This window comes from Gorilla gorilla, chromosome 23 (assembly GCF_029281585.2).
Source record: "Gorilla gorilla gorilla isolate KB3781 chromosome 23, NHGRI_mGorGor1-v2.1_pri, whole genome shotgun sequence".
Taxonomy (NCBI): Eukaryota; Metazoa; Chordata; class Mammalia; order Primates; family Hominidae; genus Gorilla; species Gorilla gorilla.
This window is the reverse complement of record NC_086018.1, coordinates 33,543,958-33,563,970: the sequence shown is the minus strand read 5'-3', so window position 1 is coordinate 33,563,970 and position 20,013 is coordinate 33,543,958. Positions and strand designations below refer to the sequence as shown.

General features: G+C 55.4%; 1 protein-coding gene across 2 annotated transcripts; it reads right to left on the bottom strand.

Annotated features, from left to right (window-relative positions):
* Window positions 1–1,726: 1,726 nt before the first annotated feature.
* On the bottom strand, window positions 1,727–15,311 carry RASD2 (RASD family member 2). 2 transcript variants are annotated; one of them, XM_004063380.5, is made up of 3 exons: window positions 14,309–15,311; window positions 8,663–8,942; window positions 1,727–4,245 (listed from the first exon to the last, which is right to left on the bottom strand). In XM_004063380.5, exons 2-3 carry the CDS (start codon window positions 8,931–8,933, stop codon window positions 3,716–3,718), a joined length of 801 nt encoding a protein of 266 aa, XP_004063428.1. In that variant the 5' UTR covers window positions 8,934–8,942; window positions 14,309–15,311; the 3' UTR covers window positions 1,727–3,715. The 2 variants fall into 2 exon arrangements, with proteins under 2 accessions (XP_004063428.1, XP_018874331.1); XM_019018786.4 differs by lacking the exon at window positions 14,309–15,311 and having other exon boundaries at window positions 8,663–14,263.
* Between the last annotated feature and the right edge of the window lie 4,702 nt (window positions 15,312–20,013).

Here is a 20,013-nt window from a genome sequence, read left to right as displayed (position 1 = left end):
GGGCTGCGAGAGGCTGTTGGTGTGTATCTGGTCCGGATGCCTTCCTCCCGCCTCCCATTTACTCATGAAGAAAAGGAGGCCTGCGAGGGGACGAGAGTTATTTCCAGACCCACATAGAGAAAGGGAGTGGCAGCAGCAGGCTGGGCTCCAGCGGGACACCATGGAGGCCTGTCTCTGTGCACCAGCGCCCTTGTTATGGTTCAGCGCTGATGGCGATGCAGAAGGAAGCGTTCGCCTCCATGCTTCGTGTGTATGAAAACCAGGATCTAGAAAGTGTCCGAGGGACATGCCTCCCACACTGACCTTCTGTGGCTGGTGTGGGCAAAGGATTGGAGGGGAGCTGGGCTGCTAGATTATCAGAAGCTGGGAGACAGGCCCCAGGTAGGCAGAGGTTAGGAGCCGAGCCCCCAGGCAGGCAGGGACTAGAAGCAGGGTCCCCCAGGTAGGCAGAGGCTGAAAGCAGGGCCCCCAGATATGCAGAGGCTGGGAGCGGGCCCCCAGATATGCACAGGCTGGGAGCGGGGCCCCCAGGTAGGTAGAGGCTGGGAGTGCTCCAGCTCTCCATACTACGGACTTGTGTGGTCTCGCCTCCACCACAGCCTGGCTCTGTTTGTTTTGTGAATGTCTGTGCAGAGGTTGTGGCTTCCCAATGGACAATGTGGTTCCCAGTGGACCTTACACTGCCTGTCTCTCGACCTCCTTTATGGCCTGGCTCCCTGATCCTGCTGGTGGCATTTGCTGATCAAAAGCACAGACGGTTTCCACCTCCCTGATGCAAAATCTTTCTTCAGCCAGACGGAAATCAGACAGCCTCTGGTGTTGAATCTCTGATCTGCCACTTCACCAGCTGTGCCATCTTGGACAAGATATTGAGCTCTCTGAGCCTAAATGCTCAGATGGGGTGAACATGAGTGGGCTTCCCTCGGGGTTGGGTGATAGGATGGCGTGAGACTCGCTGGGTAAAACACACAGCGAGTATTTTACCTCACTGACTTCCTCCTTTCCCTCTGCCCAGGGAAGCCTCTCAGTCCCAGGGGGCACATTCAGTGTTGGTCAGGGCCCAGACCTTCTCCCTCAGCCTCCACTTTCCATCCTCACCCACATCCTCTCTCACTTCACAGGAGGGCTCATGCTGTGGGTTCCGTGTGTACTGGGTTCCGTCCAGAATGTGGTCCAACAAATCCACCACACGCAGGTGGGGGCGTGTCCCAGCCCCTGGGGTGAGTCTAAGTAAGGCTGCCCACGCTTGGCATTTGAGGCCAGATAATTCTCAGTGGGGTGGGGGTGGAGGGGCAGCCTGTGCGTTGGAGGATACTGAATGGTGTCCCTGGCCTCCACCCACCAGATGAGAGTAGCAGCCCCAGCCCCAGGCTTGGAAAAGGTTTCCAGAGATTGCCAACTGTCCCCTGCGGGTGAAATTGCTGCTGTACAGGAATCACAAAGAACTCAGACACGGAGATCCTCCTGGAGCTAATGGTCCACGGGGGCCCCTTCTTTGTGGACACAGACACCTCAGTACACACACCCGGAGGACCCAGGAGGGCCAGGCTGAAGGAGGGCATCACCTTCCATCTGGGGGACTCATCCCCCTCTCCCCACACTTACACTTGAAGGTGGACTCAGTGCTGACCCTCAGGGCCAGGGCACACGGCAGGTGCATTTTGGGAGGGAAAGGCCAGCTTTGGTCTGGGAGGGGGCACACCTCCTCTTGGAAATACAAAAAATACACATGGGCAAGGACACGGCTTTGTAACAAACCCACTTTTATTGATAGTGTACACGGAGATCCATGGCGGCGGGGCTGTGCCTGGGTGAGAGCGGGCCACACACCGGTGCAGCCAAGGTACCTGGTCTGCTCAGATGGCTCAGGCAGTGGGTGGGGAAGGGGACAGAGGCAGGGTTGGAGCTGCTGCTTTGAGCACAGACGCAGGCAGGGGCCAAGGCTGGGGTGCAGGTGCAGGTATGCAGAGCTGGGGCTGGAGCATGTGTACATCTGTGTGTACATCTGTGTGTACTTGTATATACATGAGCATGGTGTACACAATATCTACAGGGACCCTCACAGACTGATCTAGGGAGAGGGTTGAGGACAAGATGTCCCAAAGCCCTGAAGGCCCCAGGGGCCAAGCATCAAGAGAGGGAGCACATCGTGGTATGTACTGAATGCCCAGCGCTAGCTTGCTTCTGCCACCCACAGACTTGCTGTGTGACCTGGAGGAAGTTACTTACCCTCTCTGAACCTCAGAAAGACCCATTAGATGATCACTAAGGTTCCTTAGGGCCCTAAAACTTCAATATGTTTAGAGAGATTAAAATACAAAATATACTTGTTAAGAGCTGATGACAAGGGCCTTTGGTTTATGGGTTCAAAACCCACCATGCCTGAGTACATGGTGGTACCCAGCACAGCCCAATCCCGGGCACAAGGAGAAGACCCGCCCTGAGCTTTTCTGTCGGACCCCTCCCAGGCTCAGTTCTGGGTCCCAGCTGCTCCTCCCCGCCTCCCCACCGCTGTGTGTGCAGAAGGTGGTGGGGCAGCAGGGGCGGGCAGAGGCCAGGGCTGGGGACCCTCTTGGTTTCCTAGGACACAGTGAACCCAGCACCCAGTAGGTGCTTAATAAATGCTTGAGGAACGAGCACAGTAGAGGGCAGCCTGGTTCTAGGTGGAGCTGTACCCTGAATTTGCTAGGGGACAAGGGTGGGGCCTGGTGCTCATCATGTCCCCTCCGAGTCTCGGTGGTGTCCTCTGTGAAATGGGAGCATTAAAAAAAAGCAGTCCTGGCCTGCCCACCCCACGCTTGTGCAATTGTCTGTAAACCGTGGAGCTCAATGGCGGAGGTCAATGTCTAGCTGCAAACAGGCCACGGAAACCCTGTTTGGGAGCAGAGGAGGAAGGCGTCCCCGGTGGAGGCCGTGGATCTGAACTGGGTGAGGGCCTGGCCAAGGAGGGAGTCACTAGGCTTTTACAGTACAATGATTTCCATTTCTACTACTATACATGACACGAAAACAGCTGCAACCACAACAAAGCACAACTGTCGGGCGGAGGGACCTAGGAGAGGAGGCTGAGGAACGCGGTCAGGAGGTGGGCGTGGTCTAAGTGGTGGGCGTGGTCTAGGAGGTGTGGCCACGCCCCCTTCAAACACACAGACTCCACTGGCTCAATGTCAGGGGCAGCTGGGGGCCAACTTGTGTGTGTGCTGGGGGTGGGAGGGGGTGCAGAGGCAGCTGAACCAGAGGGTAGGAGTTGCAGGGCTGGGAGAGAAGTTCTCCCGGCTGCCACCCAAACCAAGCTGGGTGTTATGCCAGGAGAGAGGAGACCTTTCTCATCTGGCCTTCGGTGTCCTTTTCATCCTGAGACTTGTCCCAGGAGGTTCCATATGACGCAGCAATCCTCACCCCTCTGGCATCAACATTTCTTCCAACCCCAGGAGAGGAAGGTGTAACTTGAGTCTCTGCGTAACTCTTGAGGCTGCAGAGATGTGTCCTCCCACAGAGGAGCTGAAACCACCAAGGAGCTATGGACAAGGGGACTCAGGAAAGCTGTGAGAAGGCAGACGAATGTGCGGAGACCAGCGCCCGGGGGGCTCCAGTCTGGTGCCTAAGGTCTGTGAACAAGACTGCTGCCGGGGCCTCGGTGGGGAGATGCGCACAGTGGGCATCCGGGGCCACCTCCCTGAAGGCACTGGCCAAGCCCCGCCCCAGCATCCCTCGCTCACTGGATGGTGCACTTGTCCCTCTCACGGGCCTGGCCTTCCCGAAGGACCTTGGCCTTGATGTACTTGAGGTCACTGTTGACGCTGGGGCGGCGGGCGAAGGGCGAGACCATGCCATAGGCGTCCATCTCCTTGACGCGGCGCATGCAGAAGGGCCTAGGGTGGAAGGCGTCACCGTACTGCACGGAGATCTTGCGATGCAGGGCGGGGCTCATCTCGTGCGGCAGCTTGGCCATGCTGAAGAGCACGTAGAACATCTCGTCCACGTTGGTGTTCTTCTTGGCCGACACCTCGAAGTAGGCGCAGTTCTCGTCGCCCGACACCAGCAGCTCGGCCTCGGTGGTGGGCACCTGGCGGCAGAGCTCACCGTGGTCGTTCTTGTTGCCACAGATGACCATGGGCAGCTCCGCCGCCTCCTTGGTCTTGTTCTTCAGGCAGGACTTGACCTCCAGGATCTGCTTCTGAAGGCGCTTGACCTCATCGAAGGACTCCCGGTTATCCAGGCTGAACACCAGGATGAAGACATCCCCTGCAGGGAGAGAGCCCAGGTAGTGAGTTCACCGGCCAGCTGCAACCCCTGCCCTCCTCTGGCCACAGAACATCAGCCCTAACAGCTGGGAGTCACAGGTGCCCTGAAGCAGTTATGCGGCATAACTACTTTAACCTACACAGCGACTCTTTGGGGTAGCTGTGATTATTCTCCCCATTTTCCAGGACAGGAAACTGAGGCTGACGGGGTTGAAGCCCCTGTTCACAGTCGCATAGCTAACACGTGGACCACTTGGTTCAAATACAGTTAACTCACTTCACATTTCTTTGCAGGGCTGGAGCGGGGTAGGTCACTTGTGTGGACTGTGTTCAGATAATAATAAAAATCATTTCTATGAGAGCAGGGGTCCTGCCTGTCTTGCTCAATGCCTAGTTTGCATCTGGCCTCATCCGCTTAGCTGCCAGCAGACTTGGGCAGATCACGAAACCTCTGTAACCTCAGTTTCTCTGTCTGTTTCATGCAGATGAAATATTACCTTGCAGGATGATTTTGGGAGTTATGCAAGATAATGAATGGACAGTGGCACATGTTCAGTGACCTCAGGTGTCAGTAATGATGAGAATGAGGGCCTACTGGGGGCCAAGCACTGGGTGTATGCTCCAGGCCCATTGTTCTCTTGATTCCTCACTATGCCTCTGTCAAGATTTTGTTACCTTTGTGTTACAGGTGAGCAAACTGAGGCTCAGAAAGGGTATGCAGCCTGCCCAAGATCACACAGCTTCCGTGTGGCTAGGCTATTTCTACCTGATTCTGTCCTCACCTAGCTCGTGCCTGGCACCCGGTAGGTGCTCTCTGCTTCTCAAATAAATCATAGGATGAAAAAGTGAGTGCTGGCCTCCAAGGCCCACACTGCCTCCAGGATAACTCACTGCATCACTCAAGGCAGGGTTGTGAATCTGAAACAGGGGCTGCTGTGGAGACGGTGGGGCGGTGGGGAGGCTGTCTGGACTGGTACCTCCATCCTGATTTCCAGCTTTTAATAAGCACCTTCCTCACTTTTGCTTAAACTTTTTTTTTTTTTTTTGAGACGGAGTCTTTCTCTGTGGCCCAGGCTGGAGTGCAGTGGTGTGATCTTGGCTCACTGCAACTTCCACCTGCTGGGTTTAAGCGATTCTCCTGCCTCAGCCTCTGGAGCAGCTGGGATTACAGGTGCCTGTCACCATGGCTGGCTATTTTTTATTTATTTATTTATTTTGTGAGACAGAGTTTCACTCTTGTTGCCCAGCCTGGAATGCAATGGCAAGATCTCAGCTCACTGCAACCTCCACTTCCTGGGTTCAAGAGATTCTCCTGCCTCAGCCTCCCGAGTAACTGGGATTACAGGTGCCCATCACCACACCTGGCTAATTTTTTGTATTTTTAGTAGAGACGGTGTTTCACTGTGTTAGCCAGGCTGGTCTTGAACTCCTGACCTCAAGAGATCTGCCCACCTCGGCCTCCCAAAGAGCTGGGATTACAGGCGTGAGCCACTGCGTCCAACCACTTTTGTTCAAACTCTTGATAGCCTTGTGGTGTGACAAGATCCCTGCCTCACAGATGAGGAAACTGAGGCCCAGAGGAATCAGCAATTGGCCCAAATTCTCGAGAAGAGAAGCAACCAGTTCCAGCTTCTGGCAGAATGGCTGCCACCTTCCTCTGCACCCCCAGAGCACATCATTTACCCCCATTTAATGGCACATGGCACATTCAGAATGGTGTCTAGATCAAGGGTGTGCTCCAAACAGTGAGCTCGGGCACAGAGAAGGGTTCCATCACCCACTCGTCCTGGTCTCCCCAGGGCCTGGCACACAGTCAGTGTTCACCAAGGCAGGCTGAATGGATGGGAGGTGATGGAGGGAACTGCAGTGTGGGCTCTTCTGAAAGGCACTTGCAAGGCAGCGTCAGCTTGGCAACTCTTCCTGCTTGGGCTGCCAAACCCCATCCCGTTAGGCTAATCCAGGGCCCCTGAGGACTCGTGGCCTTGACATATTCAAATGCGAGACTGCGATGCCAAGCATCAGAGATCGGCCCGTCTGGCAGCTGGAAGAAGAGCTGGCAGTGGAATTAATGGCTTTCAGAATTTCCTGAGCAGCAGGAAAATGAGGTTGAAAAAATGAGGTTCCACCAGGTTGGAAAATGAGGCACGGGTTGGTGTGTGAAAAAAAAACAAGCATCAGACAGCTGTGCTCAGAATGATATGCGCCATAAAAAAGAGACAGACAAAAATACTCTCCATTGTGGGGATACAAATACGAATGCCAGTGTAGTCACGGAGGCCCGGAAGGCTCCATGCCAGACTGCCAGGGTGGCCACCTCCGGGGCAGGGGCAGGAGCCTGGGATTGGGGACATGGGTCAAAGGGGCATTAGCTTTATCTGTAGCGTTTGCAGGAGGGGGTGTTTGGGTATTACTTGTGTCACTGAAAATTAACGCTGAAAATATGCATGTGCTTCCTCTCCACATCTCCCCTCTCCTTCCCTCTGTCATTAGCCTTATTCATAGCAGCGGGTACCCAGTCCCCTCCCCAAGGCTGGGGGAGCTGACACCAATGCAATACCCATCACGTGCTGGAAGCTCCCGCCACAAGCCTTCTTGCAGTCCTCACAGCTTCCCTGCGGGGTATGAGGTTAAGCCCACTGTGTGGCTGGGGAGGCTGAGACTCAGACAGAATGCATGTGCCTCTGGTCACACATTTAAGCCAAGAGGCCCAGCGAGGATTCGAACACAGGTCGACCCAGGGCTCTCCTATCTACATGCCCCTTCTCCAAAACTCGGGGTGGAGTGGAGAGCTTGACTGCTGTCTGGGTCAGATGCTCGGAAAAGCCAGCCTGGAAGAGAAAGCACTCAAGGAGGGGCCACCCCGCAGCCTCAGTCTTGGCCTCAAGGCGGCCGGCAGGGCTGGGAGTGGCATGGGTTTCTCTGTATAGAAGTACCTCAGTTGGGGGGTTATCTGAATGATGCCTAGAGAGTTGCCTGCTCACTCCTTCCCTTATCCCTGCTCAGCAACTTCAGGGGCGTGACTTGGGAAATGATCGTGTAATGCGTAGCAGGCCCACTTGCAAATGCTGACTCAACAGAAGACTTGGGGATTTATTGTGCACTTACTATCTGCTCACCAAGCGCCTTACATATATTCATTCATTTAAGTCTCACAGTCCCTTTAGGATGAGTGTTGATGTGGTGCAGTCTTACAGATGAGAGTGCTGAGACACAAGGAGATAAAATCCCTTGCCTTGAGGTACAAAGCCGGGAAGCAGCGGAACCAGGGCTCACACCCAGGTGCTGGGTCCCGGGCTTGTCCTCTTAGCTACCATGCTAATGCAGTGTAAACGAGGGCACAGCCCCTCAGCTCCACTCACCCCTTCTTCCCCCCAACCTCCCTGTCCCTCCTCACCCTTCCCAGCAGGGCTGAGAGGCTGTGGTATGGCTTTGTCTGAAAGCACAAAAGCAGACTGCCTTTACGAGCTGTGCTACCACTGGAGTGAGTTACTTAACCTCTCTGGGCTTCAGTTTCCCCACTTGTAAAAAGGGAATGAATAACTATTTACTGTGAGGGTTAAATAACTACATGCTGGCTGGCCGCGGTGGCTCACACCTGTAATCTCAGCACTTTGAGAGGCCGAGGTAGGCAGATCACGAGGTCAGGAGATCGAGACCATCCTGGCTAACATGGAGAAATCCCGTCTCTAGTAAAAATACAAAAAATTAGCCGGGCATGGTGGCACGTGCCTGTAGTCCCAGCTACTTGGGGGACTGAGGCAGGAGAATCGCTTGAACCTGGGAGGCAGAGGTTGCAGTGAGCCGAGATTGCGCCACTGCACTCCAGCCTGGGTGACAGAGCGAGACTCTGTCTCAAAAAAAAAAAAAAAACAAACTACATGCCAAGCTCTAAGAACAGGGCCAGGCCCATAGCTTCTGATAAGTGTCAGCTACTGCCATCACCATCACTATGACCATGACCAAGCCCCCTTCCCTTTGGTGATCACTGCCTGGGTCCTGCCCTTACCTCTCTAGGAGGTGGCAAAGGCCTGGGGTGTGGGAGACCTGAGCCCCGTGGACTGACCGTGGGCCCTGGAGCTCTGGTGGGTCATCTCCCGGAGAAGGAAAGCAGCGGCCAGGGCATCATTCTGTTCCCTAGAAAGGAATATCCCTGGGGCATGCTGGTATCAGCTCCTGATCTGGAAGGCGGCCCCGACAGCCATGAGTAATCGATCCGGAGTCTAACAGAATGGAATCGGGGCCCCCGACTTCATCACTATTTCCAGCACATGGCAAAACCTCTCTGAGCCTCATTGTGCAGGGAGGACGCCTGTCTCAGATGATGGCTATGCAAGTCTATGCAAACTGCCAAGTGCCCAGCACACTCCGCACCCATGCCCTGGCCCTGCCGCCCCAGCCCAGGCACCAGTGGGCCTCACCTGTGAGGATGGACAGCCTGCGCATGGCGGGGAAGGGGTGGTTGCCAGAGGTATCCAGGATGTCGAGCTGGTACATGTCGCCGCGGATGTTGTATACCTTGCGGTGGAAGTCCTCGATGGTGGGTGTGTACTGGTCCTCAAAGCGGCCATTGAGGAAGCGAGACACGATGGAGCTCTTGCCCACCCGAGAGGCACCCAGCACCACCATGCGGTATGAGTTTTTGGCGGGCACACTGAGCGTGCAGTTCCCGCTGGACAAAGTCTTCATCATGGCTCGGGGCTGCAACAAAGCGAGAGAAGCAGGCATCAGGGGACCCCCGACCTGGCCCCACCACCTCTTGGCCTCCTCTAGGCCTCTGTCTAGGACTCAGTTTTCTGTCTGTAAAATGGGAACATCAGACGAGGTTCTAAGGGGTCTTGGAGTTCTACCCTCTCATTCATTCATGCCCTCTCCTTTACTCCTTCCTTCATCCACTCACTCACTCAACATCCATTCATTCATCCTTTCATTTATGCAAGCACCGGACTCCTGGGATTTGAATCCTTGCCTTGCCTCTAGCTACTGATCTTGGGCTAGTAGCTTAACCTCTCTAGAAGTCACTTTTCTCGTCTGCAAAATGAGCCCAATTCATAGAGTTGTTGCAAAGGGCTCAGCACATGGTGAAATCTCAAAAATGGTATCTATCGTGAGAATCCGTTCTTTCCCTGGTTCATCCATCTGGCTTTCCCGGAGCCTGTGATTCTAGGATGAGACATGGGGAAGGCACTAGCATGCATTTCTTAAGCCTGGGGCGGGGGGTGGTTCTGTGGCCATTCAGCCCTCCTTGGAAGAAGGGAAGGCTATGTCCACACCACATGCTCCAAGCCCAATGCCTGGGGTTGCTCCTGCAGCCACCTCAGGAGGACCCACCTTTAGACCTGTGCTCTGCATCTGGCGGGCTCCCTCCGCTCCATGATCTGCCCGGATATTTTTGCCTCCCAGGCCCTAGGTGTTTACTTGCCTCCAGGAGACCCAGAGGCCCGGAGTAGAGGATGTGGAATGGGGAATGACCCATGGCTGGCTCAAGCTTCCCTCCCAACTCCAAGGGTTATGGTTCTGGGGCAAACCCAGAGCTTTCTATGGGAGCCTCTTGACCTCATGAAAGAGGCCGACATGGATCCAAGCTCTTGTATAAGCAAACCCGCAGGCTCCACCAGGCTCACCCCAAAGGCTCTTCACAGCCCAGCCCTCCCTCCTTTCCTACCTCAGCGCCCACCAGAATCCCGGCCCCAGAACCCCTGACCCCAGTCACCCTCGTCAGTTTGAGCTCTGCTGAGATCAGCCTCCACTCCTTTGCTCATGCCACCCCTCTGCAGAACACCCTCTTCCCCTTATGTTTCAGGGTCTGGCTCAAGTGCCACCTGCTCTCTGAAAGCCTCTCTGATCTCCCCACCCTTGCAGGAATCCCTCCCCTCTCCAGAGGAGAGCTTTCCAGCCCCTGAACTGCAAATGGGCACAGGCCTGCTGAAATATCAATCCCCTCGGTCTTCCACAGGCTGCCACAGGTTGTGCAGGTTGGATACTGCACAAGGCACATGGCTGGGGGGGCAAGTGGGGGCTGCATCCCAGAGGTGGGGGCTGTATCCCAGAGGAAAGGGCATCTTGTGTAGAGGAAGAGGCACTGTTTTTAAATTCACACGAAGGGCTGTATGTGCCCAAACTCGGTCCCCACCCCGGGACGCCCCAAGTCAGTTTCCTTGAGTGCCTCGCCCATTGACCCAAGGCGCTTTCCAACACCATCGCTTCCTGGCTATCATGAAGCTAAGGTCTGAGATGGCCACTGGAGGTGGAGAGATTGCCTGCGTGCGAGTCCCTGGCACACATCTGGATCTGCTCACCCTGCCCAACTACCAGCCTCTGTGCAGGAAGCCGGCTCTCAAAAATACCTTTGTTAAAAGCCCTGATTGGTGGTATTTGCCAATTTCCATGGCGTAAATGCTCCCACCACGGTCACTTCTAAGCTACCGATGTGACTTCGATGAATGAATCACAAAGGGACGTGCACAATAAGCCAGCTCAGCACACGGCGGACCCCAGGCCTGGAGCCACAAGGACGACAACTGCTGCCACTTGAGCCCATGCAGTGTGCCAAGCCCCGCACTAAGTATAGAAATAATCATAGCTGGCATTCATTTTGCAGCTAAAATATGCCAGAGTGTTCTAAGTGCTGCACACATATTAACCTATTTCTCCCTTCATAACCCCAGAAAGCAGGTGGTGTTATTCTCCAGTTTACAGATGAGGAAACTGAGGCACAGAGAGGTTAAATTACTTGCTTACAGTTGCACAGCCAGTAACCAGCAGAGGAGAGGTTTGATCCCAGGTGGTCTGCCTCGAGTTCAGAAGGCTACGTGACTAGCTACTTGGTTAACAAGGGAGGCTGGGTAGTAGTTCAAGCCTAAGACCCCCACGTCCCCCACCCAGCTCCCACCTAAAGCTGTCTTTGAATTTATCCCACAAAACTGCCATGCCATGAACACAGCAGGGGCTCAATAAATGGTCTGTGCATTCATCAAATGGCGAATGGCTCTGTCTTTGGGTTTGCCTGAAGCCCCCCTCTGGGACCTTCTCTCCTCAGTCTCAACCACCTGACTGGCCCAGAGGCTGTGCCAAGGAGGGCCCTCCCCTAGGGCAGCCCTGATGAGGTGCCCAGGGCATACGTGTGGAAGGCAGGAAATGAGAGAGAGGAGGGTGGAGAGGGGCTGCCAGACCACAGCAGGGAGCCCTTCTCAGTCTCTGCCGGGGCTGTCTCAGCCAGCCTGGGCCTTCAGCAGAGATGGGGGGAAAGAAGCCCTACCCCATGACAGCCCCCTCCCCAAGTCCTTCTGCAGACAGCTTGACTCTGCTGGCGGTCACTTCTGTCTAAACAGGATGGGAAAGGGGCCAGAAGCTCCCAGGGACAGTATTTGTCTCCATCATTGCCCTGCCCAGCCTCCAGCCTAGAGCTTGGTACAGACGAGTTGATAGCAATGACTGAATGAGCTTCAGGGAGTCAGAGAGAGGAGGCAGGGAGTCAAAGAGGCAGAGAATCAGAGAGAGGAGGCAGGGAGTCAAAGAGAGGAGGCAGGGAGTCAAAGAGAGGAGGCAGGGAGTCAAAGAGGCAGGGAATCAGAGAGAGGAGGCAGGGAGTCAGAGGAGGCAGAGGGTCAAAGAGGCAGGGAATCAGAGAGAGGAGGCAGGGAGTCAGAGAGAGGAGGCAGAAAGTCAGAGAGAGGAGGCAGTGAGACAGAGAGGGGAGGCAGGGAGTCAGACAGAGGAGGCAGGGAGACAGAGAGGAGGCAAAGAGTCACAGAGAGGAGGCAAGGTGACAGATAGAGGAGGCAAGGAGTCAGAAATAAGAGACAGGGAATCAGGGTGGGCAAAAAAGGAGAAAAAAAATCCTCTGTGGTTTTTCTCTCTCAGAGAAGACTGATTCTTCACATGGCCTGAACCACGTGGGGCTGTGTGAGACATCTGGACACCTGGATGCCAGGGGACAGTGCCTCTGTGGGCTCCGCCTCCTGCCTCCACATCTTTCTTCCCTCTCTTCCCCCAGAGGTGGCACCATGGGCACCCTCGTAGGCACATCTCTCCTCTGCAGCCTGTTCTCCCTTCTCCATCCTCAGCCAGGCTGACCTCATACAGCGAGGAGCAGACAGGGATGAGTTTGAAGAGCCCTTTGGGAATTTAGAGTCCAATATCAGTGACTGAATGGATTTCAGGAAGTCAGAGAGAGGAGGCAGGGAATCAGAGAGGGGAAGTAAGGAATCAGAGAGAGGAGGCACAGAGAGGCAGGAAATTCAACAGAGACCCCCTAGCAGCACAGGTATCTGAATGCACATACTGTGACTACTGACCCCATCACAGGGCCATTCTGAGGACAGGTGGGAGCCAGAAAGTTCCCAGAGCAGAGATGAGGGGGCGCCATCCTGGGGGCACAGTAACCACAGCCAGGAAGGCATCCATCAGCCCACTTGACTGATGGGGACACTGATGCTCAGAGAGGTTAAGTCACTTGCCCCAGTTCACACAGCAGATGACTAGCTGGGCTGGGATCAGAACCAGGCTGTTTGGCTTCAAAGTCTGGGCTCTTAACTCTATGAAAACCCACCCCCAGCCAAAACTGGTCTTTTCCAAAACACTGTCTGTCTCAGTGAAGCCTCAGCTGGCATCAGGCGGGAGGATGACGCTAAGACATACTATATTCTCACTCCCTCTCTCCCTGCAGGCAGCGGAGCGGAAAGGGGGCAGGCACCTCCCAGGATTCTCCCCTAACCCTGCCAGCCACCTCTGAGCAAGTGCACCTGTGGATTCATCACTTCTCCCTTGAGCCTCTCTCCCAGGGCCTGCCTGAAAGATGAAGGGGTCACACGGGCACAGGCAGCAGGACAAGAGTCTGGACGTGTCCTCCCGGTGTATGCCCCAGAGCCTGTTTCACTGCACTGCCCCTCCTCCACACCCCCATGCCTCCTCCATCAGTGCACACTCAGCCTCTTTGGACACGCACATTGCCGTCACTGGCTTCCAGCTGCCACTCTGAGAGTCCGGGGGCTTGGCAAAGCCAACCCCACCACCCTTGGCAGCTCAGGTGGTAGAAGGTAGGCAGGCATCCACTTCCGGCAGGCCAACTCTGCCTCTCACCAGCCCGGCAGCCCTGGGCAAATGACTTGGCTTCCTGGGGCTCAGGTTATTCCTCTGTTAATGGTAAGACATAAACCCCCTGTGTGGCCCTGGGCTTCCAATAAGTCTGGAGGCTGACCCAGCTCCTGACCCGCAGCAAACCTGAACACATGATGGGTTCTTTTCTTTGTGGCACTTTATCTTGGCAGTCGTGGGGCTGCCTAGAGCAGCCTGGTGAGGCTGGACTGGAATGCAGGCGCAGGTCTTGCAGGGACCCCATCTTGTCTCTGACACCACGGGAGGCCTGATTCACTGGCTCCTGACCTGGCTGCTCCCTCCCAGCCTGGCTTCCCACCTTCCATGAGGTCTTGGACAACATCCCCTGTCATCCTCCTGGTGCTGGGGACAAGGGGAGGGGAGGGCACAGAGATGCCTCCAGAGCTGCCTTCCGGGCCCTCCAAGACAGCTAAGTTACAGGAAACCCCTCCTGGGAAGGGAATCATCCAGGAAGCTCACTCTGCACCAACCCAGAAAAAGCTCAAGAACTCTGGATAACAAAGGAGCTTCTTAATCTTCCTTCCCCACCTCCAGGTAATGCAGGCTGCAGCCAGCTCCAGAAGGGGGACAGGAGTGTTTGTGGTAGTTGACTCGTCTTCCCTGAGCCCCCGTTTCCTCCTATTTAAATGGGCTATTACTCTAGCTCTTAAAATGCAAAGTCTGTGGCACCAAAACTAGCACATAGTAGAAGCTCAATAAATCTTTCTTTCCTGGGATTAAGTAAAGGGTATAGCACTCAGTTTGACCCATATAGTAGGTGCTCAACGAATTTAATTCTCTCTAGGTATGCAAAGTTGCCAGACAATCCCGGCACATAGTAGGTGCTCAATCAATTTCACTTTCTCTGGTCATCTAAGGAATCACTGAGCTTTCCTCCTCCAAGCCTCTACCCTTTCTTCCCGGCTGCTCCACTTCCCCCAGATCCCCAGCTCTGTTGGGGCGTCTCCTACCTGGGAATGGCGGGCCGGGCCTCTGGCACGGCTCAGAGAGCTGCCTGGAAGCGCCGGGAGCTGCGGGGAGCTGCCTGCTGCTCCAGCCGCCGAGCCTCCCAGAGTCTGTGGTGGCTCCCGGGTCACTGCGCGGGGATCCTCCCCTGCGCTGCTCGGGACGCCGGGCTGGGCGCGGCCGGGCAAGGAGGCGCAAGGGGCAGGTGCCCCATGGGTGGGCTCCGAGGGCTCGGCGGGGCCCGGGCAGGGGGCGGGCTCCGGCTCGCCGCCGCCGGCCCTGCCCTGCCCCGAGCCGGGGGCCTCCTGCTGAGCCAGGTGCCCGGAGGCTTGGGGACGTCCGTTCCGGGGGTCCCCGCCTGCTCTGGGGCTGGGGGCAGAGAGGTAGGGGCGACTCCGGTGATGAAGGAGCAGCCCCTAGAGACTTGGGGAGGGGGGTCCTTTGGAGGTGACTGTGGGTGCGTGTCCCAGGTGGGCGAACCCTCCTGGTCGCCTATGCCACCTTCTCCGCCTGCCCAAAAGGGGGTCGCTCGGATGGGGGGTATCGGGCTGCCGGGCTCGGCCGCGGCCTCCTCCTCTGCCCGCGGCTCCGCAGCTCTCCCAGCGCCGGAGGGACGGCTTCTTTCTCCCCGCGCGGCGACGCCAGCAGCTGAAGGAGGAGCAGCGCGCTCTGCTCTGCGCGCGTGTGGGAGGGGGCCTTGAACGCCGCCCCAAGGTTTCGCAGCTCCAAGTTAGCACCAACCCGGCTCCTCCTCCTTCACCTCCTCCTGTCCCCAGATGAGGAGAACTTTGTGTGTGGCCCTGGGTTCTCCCTCCTTCTCCCTCTCGCAGGCAGATGCCCCACTGTCACCCGCAGGGCGAAGAGGTCGCTGATCCCGCCGAAAGGTGGCAGGACCCCAGGCTCCTGATGACGGTCCCAGCGGCACCCTCCCGCACCCCTGCGAGCGTCGCCCACCTGCTCTTTCGGCCCCCCGCGAGCCGCGCCTCCCGCCGCCCAGCGCCAGCGTCTGCCCTGCAGAGCCCGCTCGCCCCGCCCCACCCCGGCGCCCCGCCTCCCCCCGGCGCCCGGCCAATGGGAGGCGGGTCCCGCGGCCCGGCCCCGCCCATCCCTTTCGCGGCCTCCGGGGCGCCGCGGTCTGCGGTTCCGCGTGTCAGGGCGCGTGGGGCCGGGGCCGCTGGGCGCGCGCACCTTGCCCAGAAGGCGGCACGGGCCTCGGAGGCTGACGTCTGCGCACGCGCTCACACGCACGCCCGGCCTGGCCGCAGGTAACCCGCATGGGGTCCGGCCGCCTGCCCACTCGGCCGGGGTCTCCAGCGGCTTGCGCCCGGCCAGGTCGAGCGCGCCACGGTTCCAGCGCCCTCCTCCTTCGCGGAAGTCCCCGGGTGCCCTCCCAGGTGTCCAACCTGCCTGTCCCAGCCGCCGCCTCCCTCCCGAGGTCACGGTGCCCACGGGACCCTGCGGACTGGCACATGGGCCATGCACGTGTCGCCCAGAGGGGCGGGGAGTCACCTAGGCTTAGTGGCCAGAGGTCTTCGAGGCATGCGAGTCTCAGAGACCACGGCCGACGGGGACACACCAGGTGCCTTGAGCATTGCGTCTCCTGCCTGCATTCTCCCTCCCCACCTTTAAACGAGGGGCTTGACCTAGGCCAGACATCGGGCCTTCTCACTGGGCCATATCTCCACACCACTTATTACTTAATATATTTTTTTAAATATCAGATCCACTTTCCCCACCCCTTAAACACGTTTTTTTAGAGAATCATTATATCACTGCCTTAAATGGGAAATCAGTATCACTTGCCATAAATAGAAAGTAAGAGTTAAAATAAGCACAGTGAAAACAAAGCAAGGTTATTAAATTCTGGCTGGAAACCGTGGCCTGCCAAGCCTTGAGATGTGTGCCCTCAGTGAAAAACGGAGATTGGCAAGGTTTGGAGAGGTGTTAAATACCCATTAGCACCTAACAGAGACTTTCTCCTTCACGTATCAGGAGGCTTAAAAGAGAATGTTCTCATTGTGTGATACAGCAAAGGGATGGGATACTGTGTCTGTGTCCCCCAGTTCCAGATCCCTGGACCTCAGGGATGTCTGCCAGCCTCACCCCCAACCCAGATCTGGCCTCCCTACCTCATGAGAGGCAGCAGGGGTCTGGGAGTGCACCTGAGGGGCCAGCTCCATTGGCTGAGAGACTGGCGTTCAAGTCCTGTCTCCGTAACTACCTAGATATCTGACCCTGGGCCGTCATGAAAAGTCTCTGGGTCCTGGTTGTGCCATCTCTAAAATGGGTATGATATTGATGGGTCCACAGAATGACAGAAGTACTAAAATGGCCTGGGACTTTGAATATGGAAAGTGACTTGCTTTGCTTGTCCCTGTAACATCTTGAGATTCTCCAGGAAAGTTAACCAGAGAGGATGGGGCAGGTGGGGGTGGAGGGTGCAGTACCTGTACTACCTGATTGTGTTTAATGCCCCAATTTAGGCCACAGAGGGGCTAAGGGGATGTGCCCAAAGTCACCTGGTGGCAAGTGGCAGGATTGCAGCCTGGTGCATTTTCCACATCCAGACTTTGCCTCTGGGAACTGGCTTCAGCCCGGGAGGGTTTGTGCTGGGCATGACACACACAGGCTGTGAGCCTTGAGCTGGCAGTGAACTTGGCAGTGGGAGGTGAGCAGGGTGGCACGCTTCACCTGGAAGGCTGGGGTCAGGAAGACTCAGGTCGCTGGGCCAGCTCTGCCACCCCCATCATGGAAATGTGGCAGACGGCCCAAGAACTAATTGCTCCCTGCTTCTGCAGAGTTGTTCAACAGAATAGGTCATGCCCCACTGACCATATCCCAGTCGCGAGGGGAGCTGCATGTGGAGTGAGAAGCCTGGGAGGTCCACTTGCCCCAGCCTCTGTCTTCTGCTCCTGCCCTCCCGCACTCCTGGTATGGTAAGGCTCAGTCAATAAGCAAGTACACATAAGGGATCAACTGATGCCCAAGGAAGCTTTGTGTAGCAACAGCGCACTTCTCACATGTGCCTATTTTCCCCTTCCCCCCTCCCCACCAACTTGCTTCATCATCCCTCATCAGACCCTTTGTCATAGCTGCCCCCTTCGTCCCTGGGCTCCCTGTCACCCTCTCTCTCCCATATAACCTGTGACCATTTTAGCCCTGTTCTAAAACTGCCACCTCCTGCTCAAGAGTTTTCAAGGGCTCCCCATTGCTTAAGATATAAAATCTTGGGCTGGGTGTGGTGGCTTACGCCTATAATCCCAGCACTTTGGGAGGCCAAGATGGGAGGATCACTTGAGGCCAATAGTTTGAGACCAGCCTGGCCAACATAGCAAAACCCTACTACTAAAAATATAAAATATAATAATTTTATACTAAAAATATAAAATATAATAATTTTATACTAAAAATATAAAAACTACCCAGGCGTGGTGGCGTGCGCCTGTAATTCCAGCTACTCGGGAGGCTGGGACATGAGAATTGCTTGTACCCAGGAGGCAGAGGTTGCAGTGAGCCGAGATCGTGTCACTGTGCTCCAGCCTGGGCGACGGAGCAAGACTCTGTCTCAAAAAAAAAAAAGATATAAAGTCTAAAAAATCTAAATTCCTTATCCTAGCATACAAGGCCTCCAACCAGGACATGATTCCCACCATGCCCTGCACTCAATCTCCATTCCAGCAAAATCAAATCACTTCCGGGTCTCTAAAGAAGAGAGGCTATCCCTCCTCTGGGCTTGTGTATGCTGGTTTCTTATCAGGGATACCCTTTTCTCTACATTTACCCATCAAACTCCTACACATTCTTCAAAGCACTGTGTCCACACTTCTCCCCACAAAACTTACTCCCAGCCTTTCTAATGGTGTGAATCTCCTCCTCTGGGCTCCCACAGCACCAAAGCCTGGCTCTTGTGCTGTGGGTAACTGGTCCTCTCTTTAAGCCTCAGTTTCTTGGCCTATAAAAGTGGGTGTTACAATAGTAGCTGCCTCGTGGAGTTGTTGGGAGGATTAAAATAAACTGCGAAGTGCTTCACACATAATGGCCTTCACCATGATTACTTCCTCCGTAGCCAGTGTTACTTCCTGCTTCATATTTTGGACACAGGCCTCGTCACCTCCATTAGCATGTGAGCTCTTTTGAGTGGGGACCGAGCCTGATTCATCCTTTTATTCTCACATCATTAAGGGCAGCATCTCACATATTATAAGTTTTTAATAAATGCTTATTGAATTGTGTTCAGCCAAACAGTCTCAGAGCAGAAGAAACGTACAAGCTCTCCTTGGACACACGGAAGGGTGGACAGACACAGTGAAGCAGAGTTTCATTTAGTCCTCCTAACAGCCCCACTTACAGAAGGGGAAACTGAGGTTCAGGGATACTGTTCAAAACCAGGCAGCTAATGAGAGGCTGAGCTGGGGTCCAAGAGAAATTATTCCAATAGGAAAAAAAGCACACATCAGGCTGCTTTTCTAGAACAGCAGTTCCTAATGCTGGCGGCACATTAGAATCACTTAGGGGAGCTTTTAAAAGATACCAAAACCCAGGCTCCCCACTCAGATGCTGATTTAATTGCTCTGGAGTTGGGTTTCATCACCACACGGTTTAAAGCTCCCCTAAGTAATTCTAATGTGCACCCAGGGTTGCTAGAGCAGTAATTCTCAAAGTGTGGGCCCTGGACCAGCAGCATCAGCATCATCTGGGACTTGTTGGAAATGCAGAATCTCAGTCCTCACTCTAAGCCGGTGAACCTGAAGCTTTGGGAGTGAGGCCAGGCCACCTGGTTTTAACCAGCCCTCCTGGTGATTCTGATGCAAGCCAAAGTTTGAGAAGCACTGGCCAGAAGATTGAAGTTGGCGATACCATAGAGGTCATATGGCCCAGCCTTCCTGTTTTGTAGACAAAGAGATGGGGCTGGGCACGGTGGCTCATGCCTGTAATCCCAGCACTTTGGGAGGTCGAGGCAGGCAGATCACGAGGTCATGAGATCGAGACCACCCTGGCTAACGCGGTGAAACCCTGTCTCTACTAAAAATAGAAAAAATTAGCTGGGCATAATGGCAGGCGCCTGTAGTCCCAGCTACTCGGGAGGCTGAGGCAGCAAAATGGCGTGAACCCTGGAAGCGGAGCTTGCAGTGAGCCAAGATTGCGCCACTGCCCTCCAGCCTGGGTGACAGAGCGAGACTCTGTCTCAAAAAAAAAAAAAAACAGAGACAGTCTGTGGCTTGACCAAGTTCAACACGTGCTCATGACAGTATTCTTTCCTGCTGAATGCACCATCCCAGACTACACAGCCTCTAACTGAGTCTCTTGCCTTAGCAGGCCTGGGCATCTGTGCCAGCCTTGAACTTCAGCAGAGGTCAATGGGTCACCAGCTGCATAAGCTCAGCTGGACTGGGGCACTGGGTCAGGTGCCAGTCAGTACAGAGGGCAGATAGCCGGAACAGGCTGGCACCTCATCTGGCATTCAAGGCCTCACCAAACATCCCTGAAGGCAGACTGGCAATGACATGGGAGGAGGGGTGCCCCACCAGGCCAAAGGTCAACAGGAGCACAGCTGAACCAGCCACACCCTGCCCCCGGTGCATCTGACCATTTCTGCCTCTTGCTGCCCCTCCCCCCACCCACTGAGCCTGATGATCCAAGCAAGCCCCAATTCAGTCAGGAGCCTGGGTTCTAATCCCAACTAAACAGAAGTTTGCTGTGTGACCCTTGA

Coding starts and splice junctions, on each gene's coding strand:
- RASD2 (XM_019018786.4), bottom strand. CDS start 8,969: ATGCCTGCTTCTCTCGCTTTGTTGCAGCCCCGAGCCATGATGAAGACT. Junction 4,246..8,662: donor CAGGCTGTCCATCCTCACAG/GTGAGGCCCACT, acceptor CTCTCCCTGCAG/GGGATGTCTTCATCCTGGTG.